The sequence below is a fragment of the Stenella coeruleoalba genome (genome assembly GCF_951394435.1).
Source record: "Stenella coeruleoalba genome assembly, chromosome: 4".
NCBI classification, from domain to species: domain Eukaryota; kingdom Metazoa; phylum Chordata; class Mammalia; order Artiodactyla; family Delphinidae; genus Stenella; species Stenella coeruleoalba.
In genome coordinates this window covers 149,453,968-149,475,907 of record NC_137149.1, presented here as the reverse complement: position 1 = coordinate 149,475,907, position 21,940 = coordinate 149,453,968, and the positions used below count along the sequence as shown (strand labels likewise).

Genomic DNA, 21,940 nt, shown 5'->3' with positions numbered 1-21,940 from the left:
CTCTCAACCACTGCACCACCAGGGAAGCCCTGTTTTTGTTTTTAATAAATTTATTTTCTTTATTTTTTATTTTTGGCTGCATTGGGTCTTCGTTGCTGCTCACGGGCTTTCTCTAGTTGCGGCGAGTGGGGGCTGCTCTTCGTTGCGGTGCATGGGCTTCTCATTGCGGTGGCTTCTCTTGTTGCAGAGCATGGGCTCTAGGCGTGCGGGCTCAGTAGTTGTGGCACGCGAGCTCCTTAGTTGAGGCTCGCGGGCTCAGTAAATGTGGCTTGCGGGCTGTAGAGTGCAGGCTCAGTAGTTGTGGCGCACGGGCTTAGTGGCTCCACGGCTTGTGGGATCTTCCTGGACCAGGGCTTGAACCCGTGTCCCCTGCATCGGCAGGCGGATTCTTAACCACTGTGCCACCAGGGAAGCCCAAGATCATTGTACTGTGGATAAGCTGAATTTACAACCACACGGTTCCACTGAAAAGTAACTAACGAGACGTGGGTTGCGAATTGTGTGGAGACTCAGTCAGGACATCAACAAAAACAAAAGTAAGAGGGAAAGTCGGCCAGAAGGGCCGTGCGGGTGACCTCAGGGACCCCTAGGAAGAGAGGCTTTCTTGGTTTACCCCGGTGTTGTCTGGATTCGGATCCAGAGACCCTGGCAAATCCAATGGCATGGTCTTAGGAATCAGGAGTTCTTTGAAAAACTATTACGTGTTTTTCATTTTGGTGATATTTTTAAGTTATTTTACTATTTATAGAGACAAGTGTCTTCTCTGCCAGTAATCATTTCAATTAATTTTTTTCATGTAATTCTTTTCATGTAAAAGTCAGTGTTTCAGATCTAATCACATATACTTGGGCCTCATTATATATATTTTTTTCTTTAGGTATGTTTAGGAGACATTAGACATGCGATTCTGATTTTTCAGAAGAGACAGCACAGTGAGAACGTAGCAGTACCAGCAGTGACATGACATAGATGGAGACTCAGCGTCTGCCATAAAACCCTAGTGTTTCACTCTTGTGGAATCACACAGGACCAAATGGGCTATAAAAATGAGAATCAGCAGTTTGTGCTAAAGACACTTTGGAGAAAATTGCGTTCCGTTTGAACAATATTAAAATACTAAAAGGAAGTACTAGTATACTATGATGCATCCGTATTAAATCAAGAACTTTACCAGATGTTCCGTCCATTCATTGACATTTGCACCAGAATTTTTCTTACTTGAAAGTGACATAGCACTGGATGGTCTTTGCTTTCTCACACCTGCCTTTCTCTGTTTCCGTAGGAATCCAGAGTCGCCCCTCTTTCTGTTCTGACCTTCTGCTGCCCCTGGACGCTCCCGTCACCAGTGTCCCTGGTCCCGTAGTGGCTTCTGTGGGTCGGTCCCCGTAAGAACAGCCGCCAGGAGGTGGTCACCATGTTTTGCGCGAAGCTGAAAGACCTGCAGATCACGGGGGACTGCCCCTTCTCGCTGCTGGCCCCGGGCCCTGTCCCCAAAGAGCCCGCGGGCGAGGCGGCAGGGGGCGGGCCCCCGGCCGGAGGGCAGGGCCTCTGTCCCGGCGACCCCGCGAAGAAGCCGCCCGGAGGGCTTCCTCAGAGGAAGAGTAGCCGCAGCCGCGTCTACCTGCACACGCTGGCCGAGAGTATCTGCAAACTGATTTTCCCGGAGGTGAGTCCCTGGCCTTTCGAGATTTTACTGATATTCTGAAAATGGCAAAAGGACGTTTTCCTAAGGAAAATGTGAACGCTTGCTCTCTCACTTTCAAGGCTACAGTCGATGTAGACTGTTTTCTGGAAACATTTTAAAACATTTTTTTAAAGCAGTCATTTTCTTAAATTGTGTTTTATCTGAAAATGTTTAAAATCTTGCGTGCTTTTCCAAAGCATCCTGCACTCTGACAGGCTTTATGGCTTCGAGCCGCTGCTTCACCCTTTGGCCTCAGCATCCGCACCTGAAAATGGAAATGCTCACACCTGGAGTCTGCACGGGCATTCGGTGAAACGATCCACAGCTCTCACCGCCCACAAGGACCCGTTTTCTACTCATGGATGCCAAGCTAGTTTTTATGGATCCGTTAGCTATATTTTTAGAACCGAATTCCTTGAAGAATAACTTATTCCCTGCTGGGTTTTCCTAAGAGCATCATCTGTTCCCTGGCAACTTGCTGAGCTGGGAAGACCGCCACATCCTGCTGGTTCAGAGTCTGAAGTCTCCACTCACGCCAGGCCTGGCCTGCTTCCTTGAGTCAGGGTCACGGGCCTGCCCGTGACACCCACCTGCCCTCAGCTCAGACACATCTTTTTTTTTTTATGGTACGCAGGCCTCTCACTGTTGTGGCCTCTCCCGTTGCGGAGCACAGGCTCCGGACGCGCAGGCTCAGCGGCCATGGCTCACAGGCCCAGCTGCTCCGCGGCATGTGGGATCTTCCCGGACCGGGGCACGAACCCGCGTCCCCTGCATCGGCAGGCGGACTCTCAACCACTGCGCCACCAGGGAAGCCCCCAGACACATCTTGATGTAGCTCTGTGGGCTGGGCTGCACAGCCTGATGCCGTTTTGAGATGTGGAGCACAGCCCTTAAGGGAATTCTGGAAAGACCGATGCTGTAAGGTCTCACTTATATGTGGAATCTTAAGAACAACAGCAACAACTCGTAGAAAGTACAGACTGGCAGTTATAAGATAAATGACTACCTGGCCCTGCTGTGTGATGTGTAGGAACGTCATTAGGCAAATCCTGTGAGTTCTCATCACAAGGAGACTTTGTTTTTCTTTCTGTTCTTTTTACTGTATCTATAGGAGAAGGTGGATGTTAGCTGAACCTATCGTGGTAATTATTCACACTCTATGTAAATCAAGCCGTCGTGCTGTGCCCTGTAAGCTTAGACAGTGATGTATGTCAGTTAGTTCCCAATGAAACGGGGGGAAAAAGAACCTGGGGACAGAGCATAGACCAGGTAAAATATCTTTGCAATGGATGGGGCATGTGGAGGGTTCATTGCCCCTTGGGGTCAAAGAGAAGAGCTGCTGAAAGGCTTCATGGTGCGTCTTCCTCCCTCTGTCAGTGTTCACGGTTTTATATAAATTCGCATCAACTGGGAGGCTGGGGATTGATGTGATCAGGCTGCAGCTCTCATCGTCCACGGATGAGTTTCAGTTGACTCCACACCACCCCTGTGCCTGTGTGGAGCACTGAAGAACCACAGACCGGTGACTTTTAGGAGTGGAAGGGACGTCAGAGAGAAACTTGTTTCACTCCCAAGAAGGACTAGAGAGGCTAAGTGACTTGACCAAAGTCACACAGCTTTGAAAGGATAGAGCCATTACTGCTGTCAACAATATGGACTCGAGTGACAAAGAAGAGACTTGAATGGAAGCTTGAAGGATGGATAAATTAGAGTTAGCAGGACGTTGAGGGAACTTATGTCAAATATTAAAAAACACAGTAGTACTTTGGTTCGTGGCCTTTGAGATGGAAATATTTAATTATTCTCTCTCTGCTCCAGTCACTAGCCAGCCAGCGTTGGCTGGGGTGAGGGATGTAGCCCTTCTCAGACAGGTGGCTGGCATCACAGTCTGGGAAGCGGTTGGTACTCTCATTTCCAAGGACGGAGCGTGATGCACAGGGATGAACAGATGGTGAGGATGGACGGCTGGAGACCTTCCATGCTTTCCCTGGGTCTTGTCATTACCATGTTGGCGTCATTATTCTGTTTGATAAGTTTTGAGTTCCTACAATAGAAGTCATACACATGTTGGAACCTCTTTTCAAAACATTCTGAACACCAAACATATATGTTCCTGTTTTCCTTTTCTTTACTTAGAAGGATCTGCGTTGTTTGTTCGTGAGCTCACAGGAATAATCATCAAGGTTTGACTGCGCTGTCACGTAGCAGGGAAGGCGAGGACGTAGGCCTTCCAAGAGGCAGGAGGTGACTCTTGGCATCAAGGACCAGGACTCTTTTCCCACAACTGAGGCCATTTTCATTAAAACAGGGAACGTCCCAGGGCCGTGTAGATTACTTCATCCCCTGTCCGAACATCTACGTGTCTTTGATTAAGTAGGACTTTTTTTTTAAGCCGATTCTTTTCAAGGGGACAGATTTAATGCTTAGCCTACTGTTCAGTTTCAGTTCTATCAGTAACCTAAAGGAAGAGACTCCAAATAGTATTTGATGGTACCCTAGTTCCTGCTTTCGATAATCAGATTTAACTCCCCAATTATGTTTTATGGGGGGACAAGTATATCCTTAGCAGATTTAGGGTGGGAGATGGCTTTCCAGAGTTGTGGAATCGTAGGTTACAGAAGTCCTTTTGCTCATCTAATGCAAACTTTTCCATAGTTTGAAGAAATTGACACATAAAAGGCCACTTGCTTTAAGTAAAAGATAACTGAGGAGGAGACTGGAATGTTCTCTGCACCTCATTCGTAATCTGTTGCTCTTTCTGTTACATTGTTAGCTGATTTTTCTTGAATATTCTCCCCAGTAATCCTGTAAGCTCCTCAGGCAGAATGTCTTTAAAGAAATTATGATATGGTATTAGCCACAGTTGTAGCAAATCAGAACCCACTTCCTGAATTGAATCGATTGAGTCAGATATGCTTATATAAAGGATATCATCCCAAATCCAAGACCTTGTGAGACTAAGAGGGTCTGAGGGCACTGCTGAAGTCTCTAAATATGCTGCAAAATATTGGGTTGCAAGAAGAAAAGAAGAGAAGTAGTTTTACAACATCCTTATGAGGGAAATATCCTTGGTCTAGAAAATCATTAAAAACTGTAGAAAACACCCCATCCCAGCTCCTGCCATACTTAAAACCTTTCAATGACTTTTCATTGCTCTAACATAAAAATAAACTTTCTTAATATAGCCTCCAGGCCAAAAAAAAAAAAAAACTGTAGAAAAGTTAAAAATCAACTGAAATAGCAACATATCCGTAAACCAGACCGATGAAATTCCATTCAGAGTGTTCCCGACAATATGGCATCAAACAGCAGTTGTACCTGAGGTATTAATACATGAGTATCCTCGGGGGCTGTGTTGCAGTGATTGATTCTGTGTCAGGAGGCCTGAGGTCTCAGGAACGTTGAGTCCTGTTCGTGGATTTCTTGTGAACTGCATCATCTCAGGGTCTAGGCTCAGGTTGTATCGTAGAAGCCCTCGCACCAAGGTAGGAAACTATGCACCAGCAGCCTTTACCAATGCGTGTTTTGTCTGCAAAACTTGTTGCTTTTGTTTTGTCTTGTTTTGTTATAACAGTTTTCCAGAGGTGCAGTGGTGGGTGATGGAAGTAGACAGGAAAGCCTGGTAAGCCACAGTATCACCAACATATGCTACTGCAGCTTGGCTAGGACTTTGGGACTTTCTTCTTTAGAAAAGCAAATTCTTTTTTTTTTTTAATTTTATTGGAGTAGAGTTGATTTACAACGTTGTGTTAGTTTCAGGTGTACAGCATAGTGATTCAGTCACCCATATGCATAGATCCGTTCTTTTTCAGGTTCTTTTCCCGTATAGGTCATTACAGAGTATTGAGTAGAATTCCCTGTGCTGTACAGCAGGTCCTAAGTTCTGATTCAACATGGAAAGTCTGGAAGACACCTGTTCCACAAACCCCAGCAATGAGAGAGGGACCATTTCTCCTTGCTTACAATGGCAGCATATATGCTAGGAGGAAAGGACTAGAAAAAGAAGTTCCTGGTGGCAGTGGGAAGGAAATGATAGACCAGGAAGAATACAGACTGGCAAGGATAAAACCATGTACTTGGTGTTTTAACCGAAAGGTCAAGAGGAGGAGAGAGAAGGGTGGTGTCTCAACTGGCGCTCGGGGTGAGGAAGGAAAAAGTCTTTGGTGGCAGAATTGGATGGATTCTCTTTTCTCATTGCTCATGTGAAGTTCCTGGTCAGAGCAGCAATTCATATATAAACAAATGTAATCAAACGATTTTAAATTGGAAACAATCTAAATCCATTTTTGAACAAGCTGAAAGAGCAACACCTCTGTGCTGGCTTATATCTCCTCACTGATAGAAATGTTATAGACCAAGCCTTCAAGACTGAATAGCTGATGGGGGCACGGGGGTGATGGTCATTCATTCATTCATTCATTCATCCCATCACTGTAGTGAGCATCTCCCGTGGTCAGGTACTATCTAGGTGCTGGGCATGCAGTAGTGAGCAAAACAGGTATTCCCTGCCATTTTGGAGTCTCTATTCTAGTGGAGAAGACAGAAAATAAGAAACAAATGTCAGGCAGCAAACGCCTGAAAGACAGGCTCGTGCAGAGGCAGTGACCCTCATTACGCGGCTGACCCCTCTTCCCGTATGAATAGGTTTTACGGAAAGATGGATGGGGCGGAGCTGAAACTGGCAGTCGCATATATAACTGATAAGAGTGCCAATTGCTACAAACTTCTATGAAATTAATTTGGAAAGAGCTACTGAAAATTAAAAATCCACAGACTTTAAGGGTTTCACTGAAAAAAATATAGCTTATGGACATAAAAAGCAATATATGAGAGAAGAGAAAAGGCCCTTGAGAAACTGAAGATCCTTGAGCACCCCCGGCCGAGCTGCCTTGTTTACGGTCTCGGGTTTAATGTTCCCTTCCTCCTTCCCCGATTCAAGGGCTCTGAGGAACAGGCCCCCATTTCTCTTCCCAAAGCCATTCCCCACCTGCCAGGCATCCGGCCCTTGGTCGGAATCTGCCCACAGTTCCAGCCCTTCTTTCCTCCTGAGGCAGATGTGTCCTCTCTCTCCTTACCGGAACCGTCAGATAAATGGTTCTACGTGGTAAATCTAAGTTCTCGTTTCTTTTCAGCCCTTGCATTTTCTTTCAAGAAATTTCACATTTCTTTTCTAAGCTCTATATGCTCTTTAAAAACCAAAAGCTTTGGGGCTTCCCTGGTTGCGCAGTGGTTAAGAATCCATCTGCTAATGCAGGGGACATGGGTTCGAGCCCTGGTCCGGGAAGATCCCACATGCCGCGGAGCAACTAAGCCCGTGCGCCACAACTACTGAGCCTGAGCTCTAGAGCCTGCAAGCCACAACTACTGAGCTCGCGTGTCACAACTACTGAGCCTGCGCGCCTAGAGCCCGTGCTCCGCAACAAGAGAAGCCACCGCAATGAAAAGCCCGCACACCGCAACGAAGAGTAGATCCCGCTCGCCGCAACTAGAGAAAGCCCGCGCGCAGCAACGAAGACCCAACGCAGCCAAAAATAAATAAATAAATTTTTAAAAAACACCAAAATTTATTTTCATGACTCATTTTATTAAAACAGAAGCTTGGTCTATTTTGCTTAACTTTACTGTCTCACTTGACCAGTGGAAATTCCAAGAGAAATATAAATAGTTCTCAAGGAAAAAGGAATTTCACAACTTGGGATATAGCCAGAGAATTCGCCACTGTCCTCTGCGTAAACTACACAAAGCACTGGTGGCTATATACACACATAGATACATATGATTTTTTACGGAATGCAAAGAAATTACCAGTGCTTTACTTCCCACTTATCAACAAGCTGTTAAGAGAGATTAATAGTATTGAAGCCAGTGTTTAAAACTATGCAGGCTTATGTACAACTATTTTGCAATCTAGGAAGATTCATGAGATACTCAGAAATCAATAGAAGAGAAGAACACTGCAAGTATTTGGTGAAGATTATTCATTCAAAGAAAGGAAATGAGTGCAAGTTCGGGGAAATCTGAGATTTGTTTCAATCAGTGATCAACCGACCTTGGTGACAGATTGGATTTAAGGGATAAAAGAAAGGGGAGAGACAAACTCGGGAGTTTTCTAGAGCAGGACACGTAAACCGTACATGAGACAGAAATGTGGGTTTGTGGGAAGGGTGGCGGTCACTGGGGTAGCTGGCGTGGGTCTGTGGAAGGAGTGTGAGTCTCTTGGCTTGAGCGCCCCTGAGACTGAAGTCCTGGCCACACACCCAAGGGGTTTCCGGCCCCCGAGGAAGGGGTGCCCGCGATTCCTCCACGAAGGCTTGACTTCACCAAACCAGGTCTCCTGTTTGATTCCAGCTCTGTGGCTGTCAGTGAGCGCCCACCGAGGGCAAAGCCCACATCCAGACTCAAGTGAGTCTGAGAGCTTTGCTTCTGCCCAAGTGTGAAAAGCCCATAGAAAATCTATCCCCTTTTTCACAGTGTCAATTCACTGCACTTATTAAAGTAACTGCTTCTGCTTCTTCATAAGGAGCTTCAGCACCAATTTTCTGTAAAGTATGTATCTTCAAGAATATGATTATTTAAGGGAAGGTTTAAAACTTTTCCTTTCAATTTTCAGTTTGAGCGGCTGAACCTTGCCCTTCAGAGAACACTGGCAAAACACAAAATAAAGGAAAGCAGGTAAGTTGAATCACTTTAGTTGCATGAATCTCTGGTTGCAAGCGCTGACACAGCTGCTAATAACCACCACTGAGTGATGTATGCGTGTGTTTTGAATCGTTTTGGTATGCCGGGAACTGGGCTAACACTCATATGAAAGCAAGTGTATTCATTTTTCACATTTTATATATCACTGAGCTCAGGTTCCTGTAAAATATCTGGGCTCTTAGAGCTGTTCAGGCAAAGGCAGAACTGAGTTTCAAGCCTGGGTTTTTCAGAGCCCATGATTTTAACCATGTTGCCCTGTGCTGTTGCTTTTAAGAAGCTCCCAGAAGGCCTGTTCTTTCCTAGCAAGGGATATTCTGAAATGTTACAAAGGTAAGGCGTGGGTCAGAGCAGAGTCCTTGCTTGAAGAACACTACCGAGAGGCTGGGACCTGCCTGTCCCTCCCCCGTAGCCTCGACCACAGGTTAAACTTTCAGCTCCTGCATCAGGAGGACGGGAAAGGATACAGGGGCAAGAGGAGGACCACTCAGGGGTTTGGGGCAGTACTCAGGGACGTGTTTCGGTATTTTTCTAACTGGTTCGGTTATACTGGTGTGCGAATACCAGTTCCGTTTGTATTTGTTCTTCTACTCTGTCTTTGAAATTTTCTTTAAGAAACCTTTCTGTAGCCGTTTCATATATAAGGTAATTTTTTTTAAAAAAAACAACCTGACTTTTAGAGTTCATTTTAAAAATACATCTCGGCTCATTTCCTGCCGGTGGACAACTTGATTTGGCCTTGTTTTGGTTTTCCTGAAATCAAAGAATTATTTCATGGGCAAGTAATACAATAAACACTTGAGTTCAAATTTTCAGACTCGAACTTGAAAGTTTTGCAAGCCAGTATCATTGTCGGGAATACTTTACGAGTTCATTCATCTGTCTGCTGCTCAGGAGTGGGTAATCGGCTCTGCGGATCATCAGGGCTGAATTTCCCTTGCTGACTAACTGGTCCCACACTGTAGGCAGCAGGCAAAGGCAAGAAGGGGTCAGAGACAGGTCCAAAAAGAGAGAGTGTGAACCTATGTGTCTGACAGAAGCTGTGTTTACAGAGTGATACGGAAAGCATTCCAGAACGCCTCTGACCTTAATTCTCAGGCAGGCTGATAAGATAGCCAGCAAGTCCTGTAGCTGTGCTACTATGTCTGTCTGCCTAGGGCTTTGCCAGACAGTTTACTCAGAATTTATTCTCAGGGCCTTGTGTCCTGAAACGTGCCTCAGCTAGATGCAGATATTCCGTTAGGATGTGTTCCTAGAGACCTATGTCTTTAAAAAGAAATTCTCAAAACTTAAAAAAATTATTTTATTTGGAAATTTAAAAAAATCTATGACCACTTCCCTGACTTCTTAGAGCTGCTCACGCTTTTAAATTGTCCTCATCACTATTCCACTGTTGAAATAAGATGAAGGACCTTTTTTCTTATGAGACTGCCTGCTGATATGCTAAATGGCTTCTCTCTGCTGTCTTTCTTTAGTTCTTCGGGACATTGGGCCTTTCTCCCCATCTTTCTGGCAGGTCAGCTGCTGTTTCTACTGCAGTCAGTTTGCTGCCCGCTGAGGGTACCTTAAATGCCCCGTCCGCCACCTCTGTTAAGTGAATGAGTTTTAGTACAACCCGTTATGATACCTCTTTAGGTTGGTTGCACAGAGAGCTTTGGGTGTGTTTCTTTTTCTAGGACCTTTTGATCACATCACAGCATCACGTGTGAACTTGTGGCTGGTGTGTGTGTCTCTGTGTACAATATATGCACATTTGCTGGTGTCCATGCAGGCTTACAGCTTCTCGTTTTTTCTTTTTTTTTGAGGGTAAAGAGAGGGAGCTTATTTTGTTTTTTGGGTTTTTTTAAATAAATTTATTTATTTTGGCTGCACTTGGTCTTCATTGCTGCGCTTGGACTTTCTCTAGTTGCAGCGAGCGGGGGCTACTCTTCATTGCAGTGCGCGGGCTTCTCATTGCGGTGGCTTCTCTTGTTGCAGAGCACGGGCTCTAGGCGCACAGGCTTCAGTAGTTGTGGCGCACAGGCTCAGTAGTTGTGGCTCGTGGGCTTCAGTCGTTGTGGCGCGCGGGCTTCAGTAGTTGTGGTTGGCGGGCTCTAGAGCACAGGCTCAGTAGTTGTGGCGTACAGGCTTAGTTGCTCCGCGGCATGTGGGATCTTCCCGGACCAGGGCTCGAACCCGTGTCCCCTGCATTGGCAGGCGGATTCTTAACCACTGCGCCACCAGGGAAGTCCCAGGGAGCTTATTTTGAATCGCACTGTGTGTTGTTTGGATTAGCTAAGCTTTGCTGGGAGTTAGCAGAAGAGGTCTCTGAGCAGCTTTGCTCTCCTTCTTTAGAAAAAAACCCAGAAGTTGCTTAAGGGAGAAGAAGGAGCAAATGTAAAGACTGAAAACATAACATAATATATAACAAAGGGTTGGGGGGGTCTCTAGATTCAAACTAGATGTAATTCAAACTATTTAGATAAGAACATACAGAAATATATATTTCTAGTAACCTAGTATTTTAAATAATTATAAGCAGTATACCTTTATGCAATCAAGTAGCCAACAGAGCAATTTCCTTCTCAAAAATATTTCCTTTTGAAACTTCTCTACATGTATCGAGCTTTACTGAAATCTTTTTAACATTTTAAATTCATGCCTGTTTCCTCTTGCCTTGTCTAATGGCAAGCTGAACCACAAGTAGAACTTGGGTGTCTTTTAATCACTTCAGTAGTTTGGCAAATTTGGTCATAATCAGTCTTCACTGTCAGAAATCATCAAAAAACAATTAGGCAAACAGTTGAAATTACAAAAACCTTCTATCAGTCAAAATGTATGCTGTCATATTATCAACTTTTGCGCTACATAAAGCAGCGCAGAAATTGAATAAGGAATAGGTTTCTTTAGTTACTAATTTTTATGTAAGATCAAGGATAAAAGTTTAATGCAATGATGTCTGAGAGTTAAATATATAGAACCAAAAACTCAAAAGCAGGATGTACTATGTATTTGCTTTAGAAAATAATTAAGAACTTACTTAAAAGTGAAATCCCTCAGTACAGAGATTTTTCTTCTTGGCTGGGTTATCAGAAAACCCCATGCTGACTTATTATCATCTTTTCCTGGCCATTTCATACCACTGGTTTTCTGCCAGTACAGCCTCTATACTATTAGCCAATATGAAGTTAGCTTCAAAGGTAAATGTACTTTATAAGAAATGATGAAACACTCTAAATCAGGTATATTCGGGGTTTTTCCAACATTGTTTTGGGTTTGTGCATGTCACTGCTCCTTTCCTGTAAACTTGACAGTCAAGATTTGCCTCTACAGAAAAGGTAGTTTAAATTATTTTCTGTCATCATTCCTGTATGTTATAATCTGAAATTTTAGCATTCACATGTCAGTTTATAATTTAAGATATTGAAATAATTTCAGGAAATCTTTGGAAAGAGAAGACTTTGAAAAAATAATGGCAGACCAAGCGATTGCAGCAGGTAATAGAATTAAGTATATGCAATTAGGAAATAATTATACTTGTAGAACTAATGTTTTACCTGTAAACAAAGATTTTCTATTCCTAGAAAATATTTAGCTGGAGAACAAATATTTTCTTTAAAATATTCCTATTTATTTGTTGGTAGCTTCCAGTGTGAAATGTTCAATATCACGTTTTGTGTTAACACAAAGAATAACTTTTTCGTACTATATGTCTTTGACCTCAAACATTTCCTCTTCTCACAATGTTTATTTGCTGAGAAGTAGATAAAGCTGCGTGGGAGGCTGACTCATAGGCGTTCACAGGCTTTGGTCTTGAACTTTAAGTGTTCCTCATTTATGCATGAAAAATTCTACTCAGCAAAGTAAAAGAAGTAATTTTTTTAAAGGTTGGAAGCAATCACGGGAAAAAAGGTGAGCAGCGCTCTCATATTAATCCTAGTTTGGAGGAAACAAGCAGATGAGTGACTCTGTCATACTGTCCTTTCCAAAGTCTGAGTACATGAACCAACAGGTTAGATGTTTCTCAAAGTACAAGATATGAAGAACTTGATGATGATGATGATGACAGTGGCGATGGCTGACTTGTACTGAGCCCTTCCTCCGGGTCAGGCGCGATCCTAACGTGCCCGCCAACCCTGCCATGGCAGCGCTGTGGACAGGGCACTCGGGTTTCCCTAAGTCACAGATGAGAAGAATGTGGTACACAGAGTGTAAAGAACAAAGGACATTAGAGGGAGAAGCTGTGGAGAGTAGATAATATATTCCAAACACCTATTCAGTCAGGTAACATCAAACAAGAATGCTGTTTTACTGGAAAACAATTACTTCATATCGTCTCTAAGGAAAAATGACAAAATTGAGTTTCACCACCAGTGATTTAGATTAATTCCTGTGTCTGATGCTTATACTCCAAGGGGGCCAAGACCCCTTCAGCAACATGTACCACTGTTTCTGTTGTTAACAAGGTGGGAGAGCTTTTTCTGAAATGGACTTTGTCCTGTGATTCCAATTGCTCTTTTATAGTTAAGCTTCAGGGAGATAAAAAGTCATATATTATACTCAGTTGATCATTCTTTCATAATTAACTGACTTGGGATTCATATTAGGAGTTGTCCAAATTTTAGAAACTAATTTATGTAGATAATTTAAACACGGGTAGTTAATTTTGGTTGGAAATCTTATTAGCCGATATAAAGCAAACTAACTCGTCAGAGAGAACAATATTAAAACCAGTAACAGCACGTCTCTGCTAAGATGGCGCATTTGATACGGCAGAAAATGTATTATGTGCTTTCAGGAGTCCCAGTGGAGATCATCAGAGAATCTCTCGGTGAGGAGCTTTTTAAAATATGCTACGAAGAAGATGAATACATCCTAGGGGTGGTCGGAGGAACCCTGAAAGACTTCTTAAACAGCTTCAGCACCCTTCTGAGACAAAGCAGTCACTGCCAGGAAGCAGAGAAGAAGGGCAGGTTTGAGGAAGCGTCCATCCTGTGCCTGGATAAAGATCCCGATTTCTTAAATGTTTACTATTTCTTCCCCAAGAGGATCACTTCCCTGATTCTCCCCGGCATCGTTAAGGCAGCTGCTCGCATCTTGTACAAGACCGAAGTGGAGGTGTCCTCGACGCCCCCCTGCTTCCACCAGCACTGCAGCGAGTTCATGGACCAGCCCTGCCTGCTCTACTCCGTCCACGTCAAGACCCCCCGGCCGTCCCCACCCCCGGGGAAGCCCCCGTCCTCGCTGGTGATCCCCACCTCGCTCTTCTGCAAGACCTTCCCCTTCCATTTCATGCTGGACAGAGACATGACCATCCTGCAGTTGGGCAACGGCATCAGAAGGCTGATGAGCAGGAGAGACGTGCAAGGGAAGCCTCATTTTGACGAGTACTTCGAGATTCTCACTCCAAAGATCAGCCAGAACTTCAGCGGAATCATGACCATGTTGAACATGCAGTTTGTGGTCCGCGTGAGGAGGTGGGACAACGCCGTGAAGAAATCTTCCAGGGTAAGAAGAACGTTACACTGTTGTGAATATGGAATCCGTTGTTTCATATTTAAAGACTAGAAATAAAAAAGGTGAAAATAGACGCATTACTTGAGATGTTTTAATACAGCATTTCTGTTTAAGACAATTCTAAAACACTTCGAAGGGTGAAATAAATTTAAGACAAGATTCTTTCTGCATTCATTTGCTTGCTCACTTAAGCCATCACTGCACAGATATTTGTTGAATGCAGTCTACCTTTTACAATCTTTATGGAGTATTTTATAACTGAATTAGAAAAATATTGATGTAAAAGTATGGTTTCAGTCATCATGAAGTAGCTGACTTAATTTGGAATGATAAGAGGGATTCTACAACAAAGAAACAACTTGTTTCTTACAGGAGGCAACTAAATGGATTTTTTCAGTATTTAATAGACATGGAAAAAAATCAATAACTTGTTTGATTAACTGTTAGAGAATGTGGGGAAAAATGTTCTGCTCTCATAATAGATAACCATGGTAATGATTTAGAAAAATGTTTGGGAAATCACAGCCGATAGTACAAGCGAGCTCAAAGAAAGGCTTATGACGCATCTAACTTCTGGACACATGTAAACCAGCAGACATGCTGTCTGTCCCCCCCAAATGAAAACAGCTTTATTACTTTTTATCATAAAAGTAGTATAGCTAAGTGTTTAAAAAATAGGTAATACCTAAAGATGTTCATTGCAAACTCAAAAACATTAATTTTACACATTTTTGTTTAAAACAAAATATACTATTTACAACTTTTTTTTTTTTAATCACTAAACGATACCTATGGGCCTCCTGCCATGTCATTAGATACCTGTCTGTTCCACGTTTTCAAAGGCTGTGTCGTATCCCATCGTGTGGTTTCCCGTTTAACCGTTCACTATTGAAGGACACCTGGGCTGCCTTCCACTTTGCTGCCGTGAACACACATGTACACGTTTGTCTCATTCACACAAGTAACCCTGTCATCCAGGACAAACACACGAAGCCCCCTCGCTCAGGGCTCCTTGTGCCATCCTTTCTGCTGCTGTCCACAGAATGCAGTAGCAGAAGCATCAGCATGCCACATAGTGAGAAAGCCCTGAAGCAAGAATTTGGGGCTCTGTTGATTGAAAATCATGATTTCTGTGTAGCCTATACTGCAGTGTATTCCCCAAATGTCTGCATGCATTTTAGAATTCATAGTAAATTGCAACGATAAAAAAGCATATTGTTTTTGTTGACCAGTAGAAAAAAATCAAGTCTAAAAATGAAAGGAGGGACTTCCCTGGCGGTCCAGGGGTTAGGACTCCACGCTTCCACCGCAGGGGGCACAGGTTCGATCCCTGGTCGGGGCACTGAGGTCCGCAAGCCTCACGGTACAGCTACAAAAACCAAGGGGATTATCCCTGTACCCGCCTCACCTTTTGTCTCAAAAAGGTGTTGGGAACTTGAATAGGCCACAACGGTTGGTGCCTCTTCCTACGCAGGTGATGGACCTCAAAGGCCAGATGATCTACATGGTGGAGTCCAGCGCCATCCTGTTCCTGGGCTCGCCCTGCGTGGACAGACTGGAGGACTTCACGGGCCGGGGGCTCTACCTCTCGGACATCCCCATCCACAACGCACTGCGGGACGTGGTCCTGATCGGAGAGCAGGCCAGGGCGCAGGACGGCCTGAAGAAGAGGCTGGGCAAGCTCAAGGCCACGCTGGAGCAGGCCCACCAGGCCCTGGAGGAGGAGAAGCGGAAGACGGTGGACCTCCTGTGCTCCATCTTCCCCTGCGAGGTGGCGCAGCAGCTGTGGCAGGGCCGAGCCGTGCAGGCCAAGCGGTTTGGCGACGTCACCATGCTCTTCTCGGACATCGTGGGCTTCACGGCCATCTGCTCTCAGTGCTCCCCGCTGCAGGTCATCACCATGCTCAACGCGCTCTACACCCGCTTCGACCGGCAGTGCGGGGAGCTGGACGTCTACAAGGTAGGGGCCTGCGGGGGGCAGGGCGAGGCCGGGGGCCCCAGCCCGGGAGCAGGCGGCGTGCCTCGGCCGTGCGCGTGGCCTCCGGCCCGAAAGGGCTGCGAAGCCGCGCATTCCAGAAAGGACGAGCTTGTGCCAAAGAACAAGCACAGAGTGCAGGGGCGACAGAGCGAGGGGCGGGCCTCGGACCCTCAGAGAGGGGAAGTTTAAAGGACGGTGAGCCTGGGCTTCCCTGGTGGCGCAGTGGTTGGGAGTCCGCCTGCCGATGCAGGGGACACGGGTTCGTGCCCCGGTCCGGGAGGATCCCACATGCCGCAGAGCGGCTGGGCCCGTGAGCCATGGATGCTGGGCGTGCGTGTCCGGAGCCTGTGCTCCGCAACGGGAGAGGCCACAACAGCGAGAGGCCCGCGTACCGCAAAAAAAAAAAAAGACAGTGAGCCTGAGCCTCGACTGTGAGACCCGAGATGAACTGCTAATGTGAGATGTTTCAAGGTCAGCCTTGCACAGGGAGGACGTATCCTTTCTGTCTGCAGAAGGAAAGAAGCACGAGGACTGCACAAATTGTCTTCGAACGGATTCATTCAGTACAGGGTAACGGGATCCTTTTCACAGCCAGGGAAGAGAAACCCAAGTCAGCGGCTTAGGGGGTTACTGTACCCAGGCCAAGGGCAGAAGGAGGGCTGTCTTCCAATCTCCTTTACTGCCTTATTGGCTTTGTAAGCAGAGAAAGTTAAATAACCTTCCTCATTTCTGAAACAGAGGATATAATACCCACCCACAGAGTTTATATGCATGAATAACATGCATTATGTCCGGTAATCTTCGTGAACACGACTGTTACAAAGATTACGGTAAAAAAAAAAAATCTGTCATTCATCAGCCAGCAGGCACTGAGTACCTACAGGGTAGCAGCCATCATTCTAGGCTCCGAGGCTGCACGGAGATTGTCCCTGAAACATAATAAACTATTTTTTAAATGTAACTTTTGTTAATAAGAGAACCAATGAAGACACTTTGTGTTCAGCTTATTTCTTTAGAAGTAAAACATATTTTCTTGCTGATTTAAAGTATTTTACGTTGTCCTAAATACTGGCATAAGGAATAAAGCATGCTTCTCATTTATGTGGCTTGAATCATCTTTTAATTTGCCACGTAAAATTCTGGCATTTCAGAGCTTAATGCAACATGAAAATAAATAAATGATTAAAGAGGAAACAAAAATGATTTATGGGACTCTATAAGCCCCTCCTTTGTTCCAATCTAGATGCTCGAAGTCAAACTTGCCTTTTAAAAAATTTGTAACAGGAAATTCCAGGCAGAGCTATGATTCCCTTAGGAAAAAAGAGGTCCATGCATAATTACAGATAAAATAATTGGCTTCACTTAGGTTAAGCCTCATGGCCTCTTGTGGAATTCACTGTATTTATTTGTAGACAGTTTATGCCTTGAGAATATCTCCTCTCAGAACTGGGAGGTCTCCCTGTCTTCTGCAAACTGCTGTGGCTGCTTGCAGAAGCTGCCCGCTGCTGCATGGTTCGCCCTGTTGAAACTTTAAAATATGGGTCATTCTCCTCAGTGGTCTCCCCAATCTTGTACCTCACGATGAGGGTGCGGGCGCAGAGACCCCTGGGGGCCCAGCCGCAGCCCCAGCCAGAGAGCCTGCATCCTCGTTTCACCGGCTCTTCATGCCGACTCCGCGTGGAAACACCTGGAGATGCTGTGAACAAACGGGGGAGGGTCCTCACCTCGGAATAACCTTAAGATATAGAAAGTGTTCATCAGGGGCTGACCTGTGCCCGTGGTGGCTTCCAAGGAACAGTCAGGCTTGTTTATTCCAGGACCCGGCTGGACCAGGACTTCATTCAGTTACATTTCCTTTCTGTCTTTCAATCTCTCGGTCATTTTCTGCTTATTTGAGTGTGTATCTGTCTGTTGTTTCAGCACATCCTTACTGGTCCTCCAGCGTTGGCCAGCGTGGGAGGGGGTACAGTCCCTGTGAAAAGAGTCCACGGCAGGGGGCGGGCAGAGGAGGGACACACAGAGACGCACAGGGCAGATTCCCTGTGACACTGGGGACGTGATACCACTCTCACCTCTGCAGGGGCTGCAGCAGCACAGAGGACAGCACCCAACACCCAGTAGGGGCGAGGGTGCCCTTCTCCTACTTAGTAACACTTCCTGAGCCCTGTGACAGGTGAGCCGTTAGCCTGAGCGCTTCTCTGCCTGTAGTGCTGAGGAGATGCTCTCGGGATGCCCGGCCGCCGGGCTGTGTCCTTGGTGAACAGCCTGGGCCCCAGTGATGGGGGAGCTGATGAGACAGACTCCGAGAGCTTGTGTCCTACTGGGAGAAAAGCCAACAAACGGGCATAACTCCAACAGCATCCCTGTTGGTGTGCTCTCCTGGTAGGAAATGGAGCAGGTACGGGCCGTGGGCAGGATTGGGCTTCCTCGCCAGGTGGGTGTCAGCAGGGCCCGAGGAGACCAGGGACACGCCAGGTGGCCACCTGCAGGAAGACTGTTCCAGACCGAGGAGTAGCAAGTGTTTGGTATGTTTGAGGGGAAACAGGTGGCCGCTGGCTTGGAACACAGTGCGCAAGAGGGAGAGTTAGGACATGAATTGGGGGCAGCAGAAAGGCAGGGCAAGAACTTGGGGGGCATGTTAAGGGCCCCGGCATTTATTCTGCATGAAAAAGGGAGTCACTGAAATTTGTCGCCGTTCTCTTCTCCTCTCTCGTCTCCGTCCCCCTAGATTGGAAGCTCTGGATCAGAACAGTGATATGATCTGATAAGTTACAATTAATATTTAGAGGAGAAAAATGTACCTATTACAAATTGGTGGCTTATTTGTGGATTTAAAGTAACCGTTAGCTTTCTGTACTCAGGGTCACCGACAGATAAAAATCACTCGTAGCAACAGCAATCATGACAATGATAGTAATGTACATGAAATTTACAGAAGAGCCTGATTTCCAATAGCTTCCAGTCACCACTGTCTGCCTCTGGGCTTGACATCTTGGTTTCTACACTTTGTGATTAGCGTTGCTATGACAACCCCAAATGTCCTTTTGAAAAGCTAAAATGACAGTTTTAACCAGGCACATCCTTAATAAATTCATAGGGCCTTGATTCAGTAGTGACTTTGTTCAGAACGCTGTATTTTATGCTGAGAGGGTATAAAATCACCCAGTATCTTAAACAGTTTAGTATAAACCCAAAGTACGTCATTTGCTTCTACAAAGCCCTTTCACGTGGTGGGGAAAGAAGGAGGTGAGTCAGTGGCGATCCTGGGAGTAGAAGCCCTCCCGAAACTGTGTTCACAGCGCGGCACCGCCGCTCACCTTTTGCGTTTCCTGGGAAGGAGAGCCTTTTCCAAGAGTCTGCGATTTGCTCTGATGTTCCATGGGCCCTGAGCGCTGAGGTGTCTGCTGCATGACTCTTAATCTCTGCTCTATGATATGCCCTGTGGTGCTTCCTCAGCTTCTGCTTGTAACGTGGAGAATCTGTTGTGCGTAGGTGGAGACCATCGGCGATGCATACTGTGTGGCTGGGGGCTTGCACAAAGAGAGCGACACCCACGCTGTTCGGATCGCACTGATGGCCCTGAAGATGATGGAGCTGTCTGATGAAGTGGTGTCTCCCCACGGAGAGCCCATCAAGGTGAGGCGTATCACGTCCTGGCCAGGAGATGTCAGGACAGTAAATGCTGATTAGTTAGATCCCAACAGAATGGTGCGTCCCTCAGGGTTTAGTGGCAGAGGGCAAATCTCCTCTTGCTTTACCACGCGGTGTTAAATGGCTTACAGATCACTTAGAGACCAGAGACGCCACCCATGGCTTGAGCTTTGAAAACATGGTTCCCAAACCCGCACTTCAGAACCACAGCTTCCTCCGTGACCTGGAAGCTGGTTCCAGAACCACACAGCCACAGCCAGGCAGGGAACCACTGTGCTCGGAAAGCAGCTGCGTCCACTGCTGGCTGCAGAGGAAAGTTGCAGCTACTGTAATTGCATCAGCAACGTGGAAATACCGCATCACGACTCTTCCAAAATGAATGACTGGCCACTGGGCTCCCTGCGAAGCAGGGGAGAGAGAACACAAAGGCTTCCCCAGCCGTGCTCACACCGGGAGTGCAGGCAGAAATGCAGGTTTCCAGAGCTCAGGCAAGGGCTTCCGATTCACCACACCTAAGTACATCTAGAACCTTCAAGGGACTTTGGAAAATGGAATGCTTAGTTTTTTGAGCCCTGCAGGGGAGGAATTACACGAGAATGAAGTGGGCTGCTAACCCACCAGTATTTTCCAGGACACATAAAATTCCAAAATTTCTAGACGAGCCATATCCCGGAACAATAATGTCTTATAGCAGATGAGAAAATAAAATTAACATGCTAACCATTGATTTAATAGATAAAACGTGAGTGGAATATCCTTCTTTGTCCCACTTGAAGTGAGTCTGCCATAGAACAGTCTCAGTTGATGACCTTCAGAAATGGGTCTTTGAAGTAATATGGAATCCTACGTGGCATGATATAAAATAGAGAGAGAAGGAGGAAAAAACTTGGAAGTTTAGCCAGGGCTCTCTCCACCGTTACTAGAAGCCGTATGCGTAAGCCTTCACAACTATCTTCTAAGTCAACCCTCATCCCAGTTATATACCGATGTGTGACACACTTCCCTAAAATTAGTGGCATAAAACCACAGAGCTTTGATTTTGCACTGGTTCTGTGCGTCGGAATTTGGATGAGGCAAAGCCGGAATACCTCGTCCTTTCTCACAGCATCCGGCACCTCAGCGGTCGAGGGCGCGTCAGGTAGCTGGGATTACACCACTTGAACCAGAGCTTCCCTCGCAGGCCTGGTTCCCTGGGTGGGGCTGGCAGAGGGCGGGGCCCAGCTGGGACTGTCAGCCCAGGTGCTCACCTGTCACGCTCTGCTGGGGCAGCCTCAGGGCCGTCCCACTTCTTACGTAGGGGCCGCGTCCCGGTGAACAGGTCTGCCTCCACTGCATGGCCTTTATGCCCTGGCCTGAGGAGATACACTGTGACACGTCCATTTTGTCCTAATGGTCACAGCAACCCTAAGCCTGCCCGCAGGGGGGAAGACTGAGACCCCAGGTTTCAATAGGAAGAGCGCGACATAATTTTCCACTGTGCTTTAAAGGTTTCACGGTATCTGACTTTTCCAGATGCTTAACTTCTATACTTTTTTAGAAGAGAATTATGTGTTTTTTTGTGTTTTGTTGTTGTTTTGTCTTTTTTTGGTGAGGAAACTCATAGCATCAAAGTAAATGCTTAAAATATCCCGATTAATAATAAAACCAGTGATCTCCACATAAATGGATTTTGTAATAAGATGTGTATGTTTGGGGCAGGGGGGTTAGTGGCATGGGGGTTTTTTTGATATTTGTAGAAATACACTTTTAGAGTTTCGCAATTGCAAGAATTATTTATAGCTAGTTTCAAAGATAATCACCTGGGTGATAATAGTTTAGCTTTACTGAGCTGTAAAGTCAGATGTGAAACCACCTTTTTCTTTGTATTGACCTGCAGTCCTAGGAAATACCTGACAGCCTTAGGGGCTACTCATGAAATATCACAGACGCAGAAGTGCAGAGTAGTTTCAGTAGAGAGAGAAGCACTAACGTGTATCACAGGGAGCAGATTGTGACTTAAGCATCATCTTATTTAAAATCTGTATAACAACATTATGAGAAGGCATCCACAATTCCCTGCTAGACAAGAGTAGTCGAGCCTCTCACGGATCCAGATTTGGAGTCATGTGTTTCTTACCCTCCTGCCCCACGGCATGGAATCACAGTGAAAGAATAGGAAATATTTCCTTTTTTTCTTTACAAACTCTATGTTTTCTCCAGCGTGTCGTAGGTACAAACCATCTATGCACTTATTCCTACCGACTTCCTCACTAACGTCCACCCACTGAGGCTTGGAAGACGGTGGGTGGGTGGACGCTATCTCATGATGGAGACCAGGGCCAGGCTGAGTCAGAAGGTGCAGAGTGAACTCCGACACAGGCTCTGGGAGCCTCCCTCCCAGCCCCAGAACCTGAGTGCAGAGGGGCTACATCAAAAGTGGCCCCAAAGGGGAGACT

The 21,940-nt window shown here is 45.8% G+C and overlaps 1 protein-coding gene across 4 annotated transcripts in view; it reads left to right on the top strand.

Moving 5' to 3' along the window:
* GUCY1A1 (guanylate cyclase 1 soluble subunit alpha 1) overlaps positions 1 to 21,940 on the top strand; it is a 63,457-nt gene that overhangs the window by 29,451 nt on the left and 12,066 nt on the right. For 3 of the 4 annotated variants that reach the window (XM_079921038.1, XM_079921037.1, XM_079921039.1), the window contains 6 exons: positions 1,283 to 1,666; positions 8,295 to 8,356; positions 11,798 to 11,856; positions 13,158 to 13,867; positions 15,351 to 15,836; positions 19,347 to 19,490. In XM_079921038.1, the coding sequence (XP_079777164.1) occupies positions 1,415 to 1,666; positions 8,295 to 8,356; positions 11,798 to 11,856; positions 13,158 to 13,867; positions 15,351 to 15,836; positions 19,347 to 19,490 (1,713 nt within the window). In that variant the 5' untranslated portion in view covers positions 1,283 to 1,414. Of the gene's footprint in view, positions 1 to 1,282; positions 1,667 to 8,294; positions 8,357 to 11,797; positions 11,857 to 13,157; positions 13,868 to 15,350; positions 15,837 to 18,240; positions 18,380 to 19,346; positions 19,491 to 21,940 lie in introns of those variants that run through there. The other variant, XM_079921040.1, reaches the window with a different exon arrangement.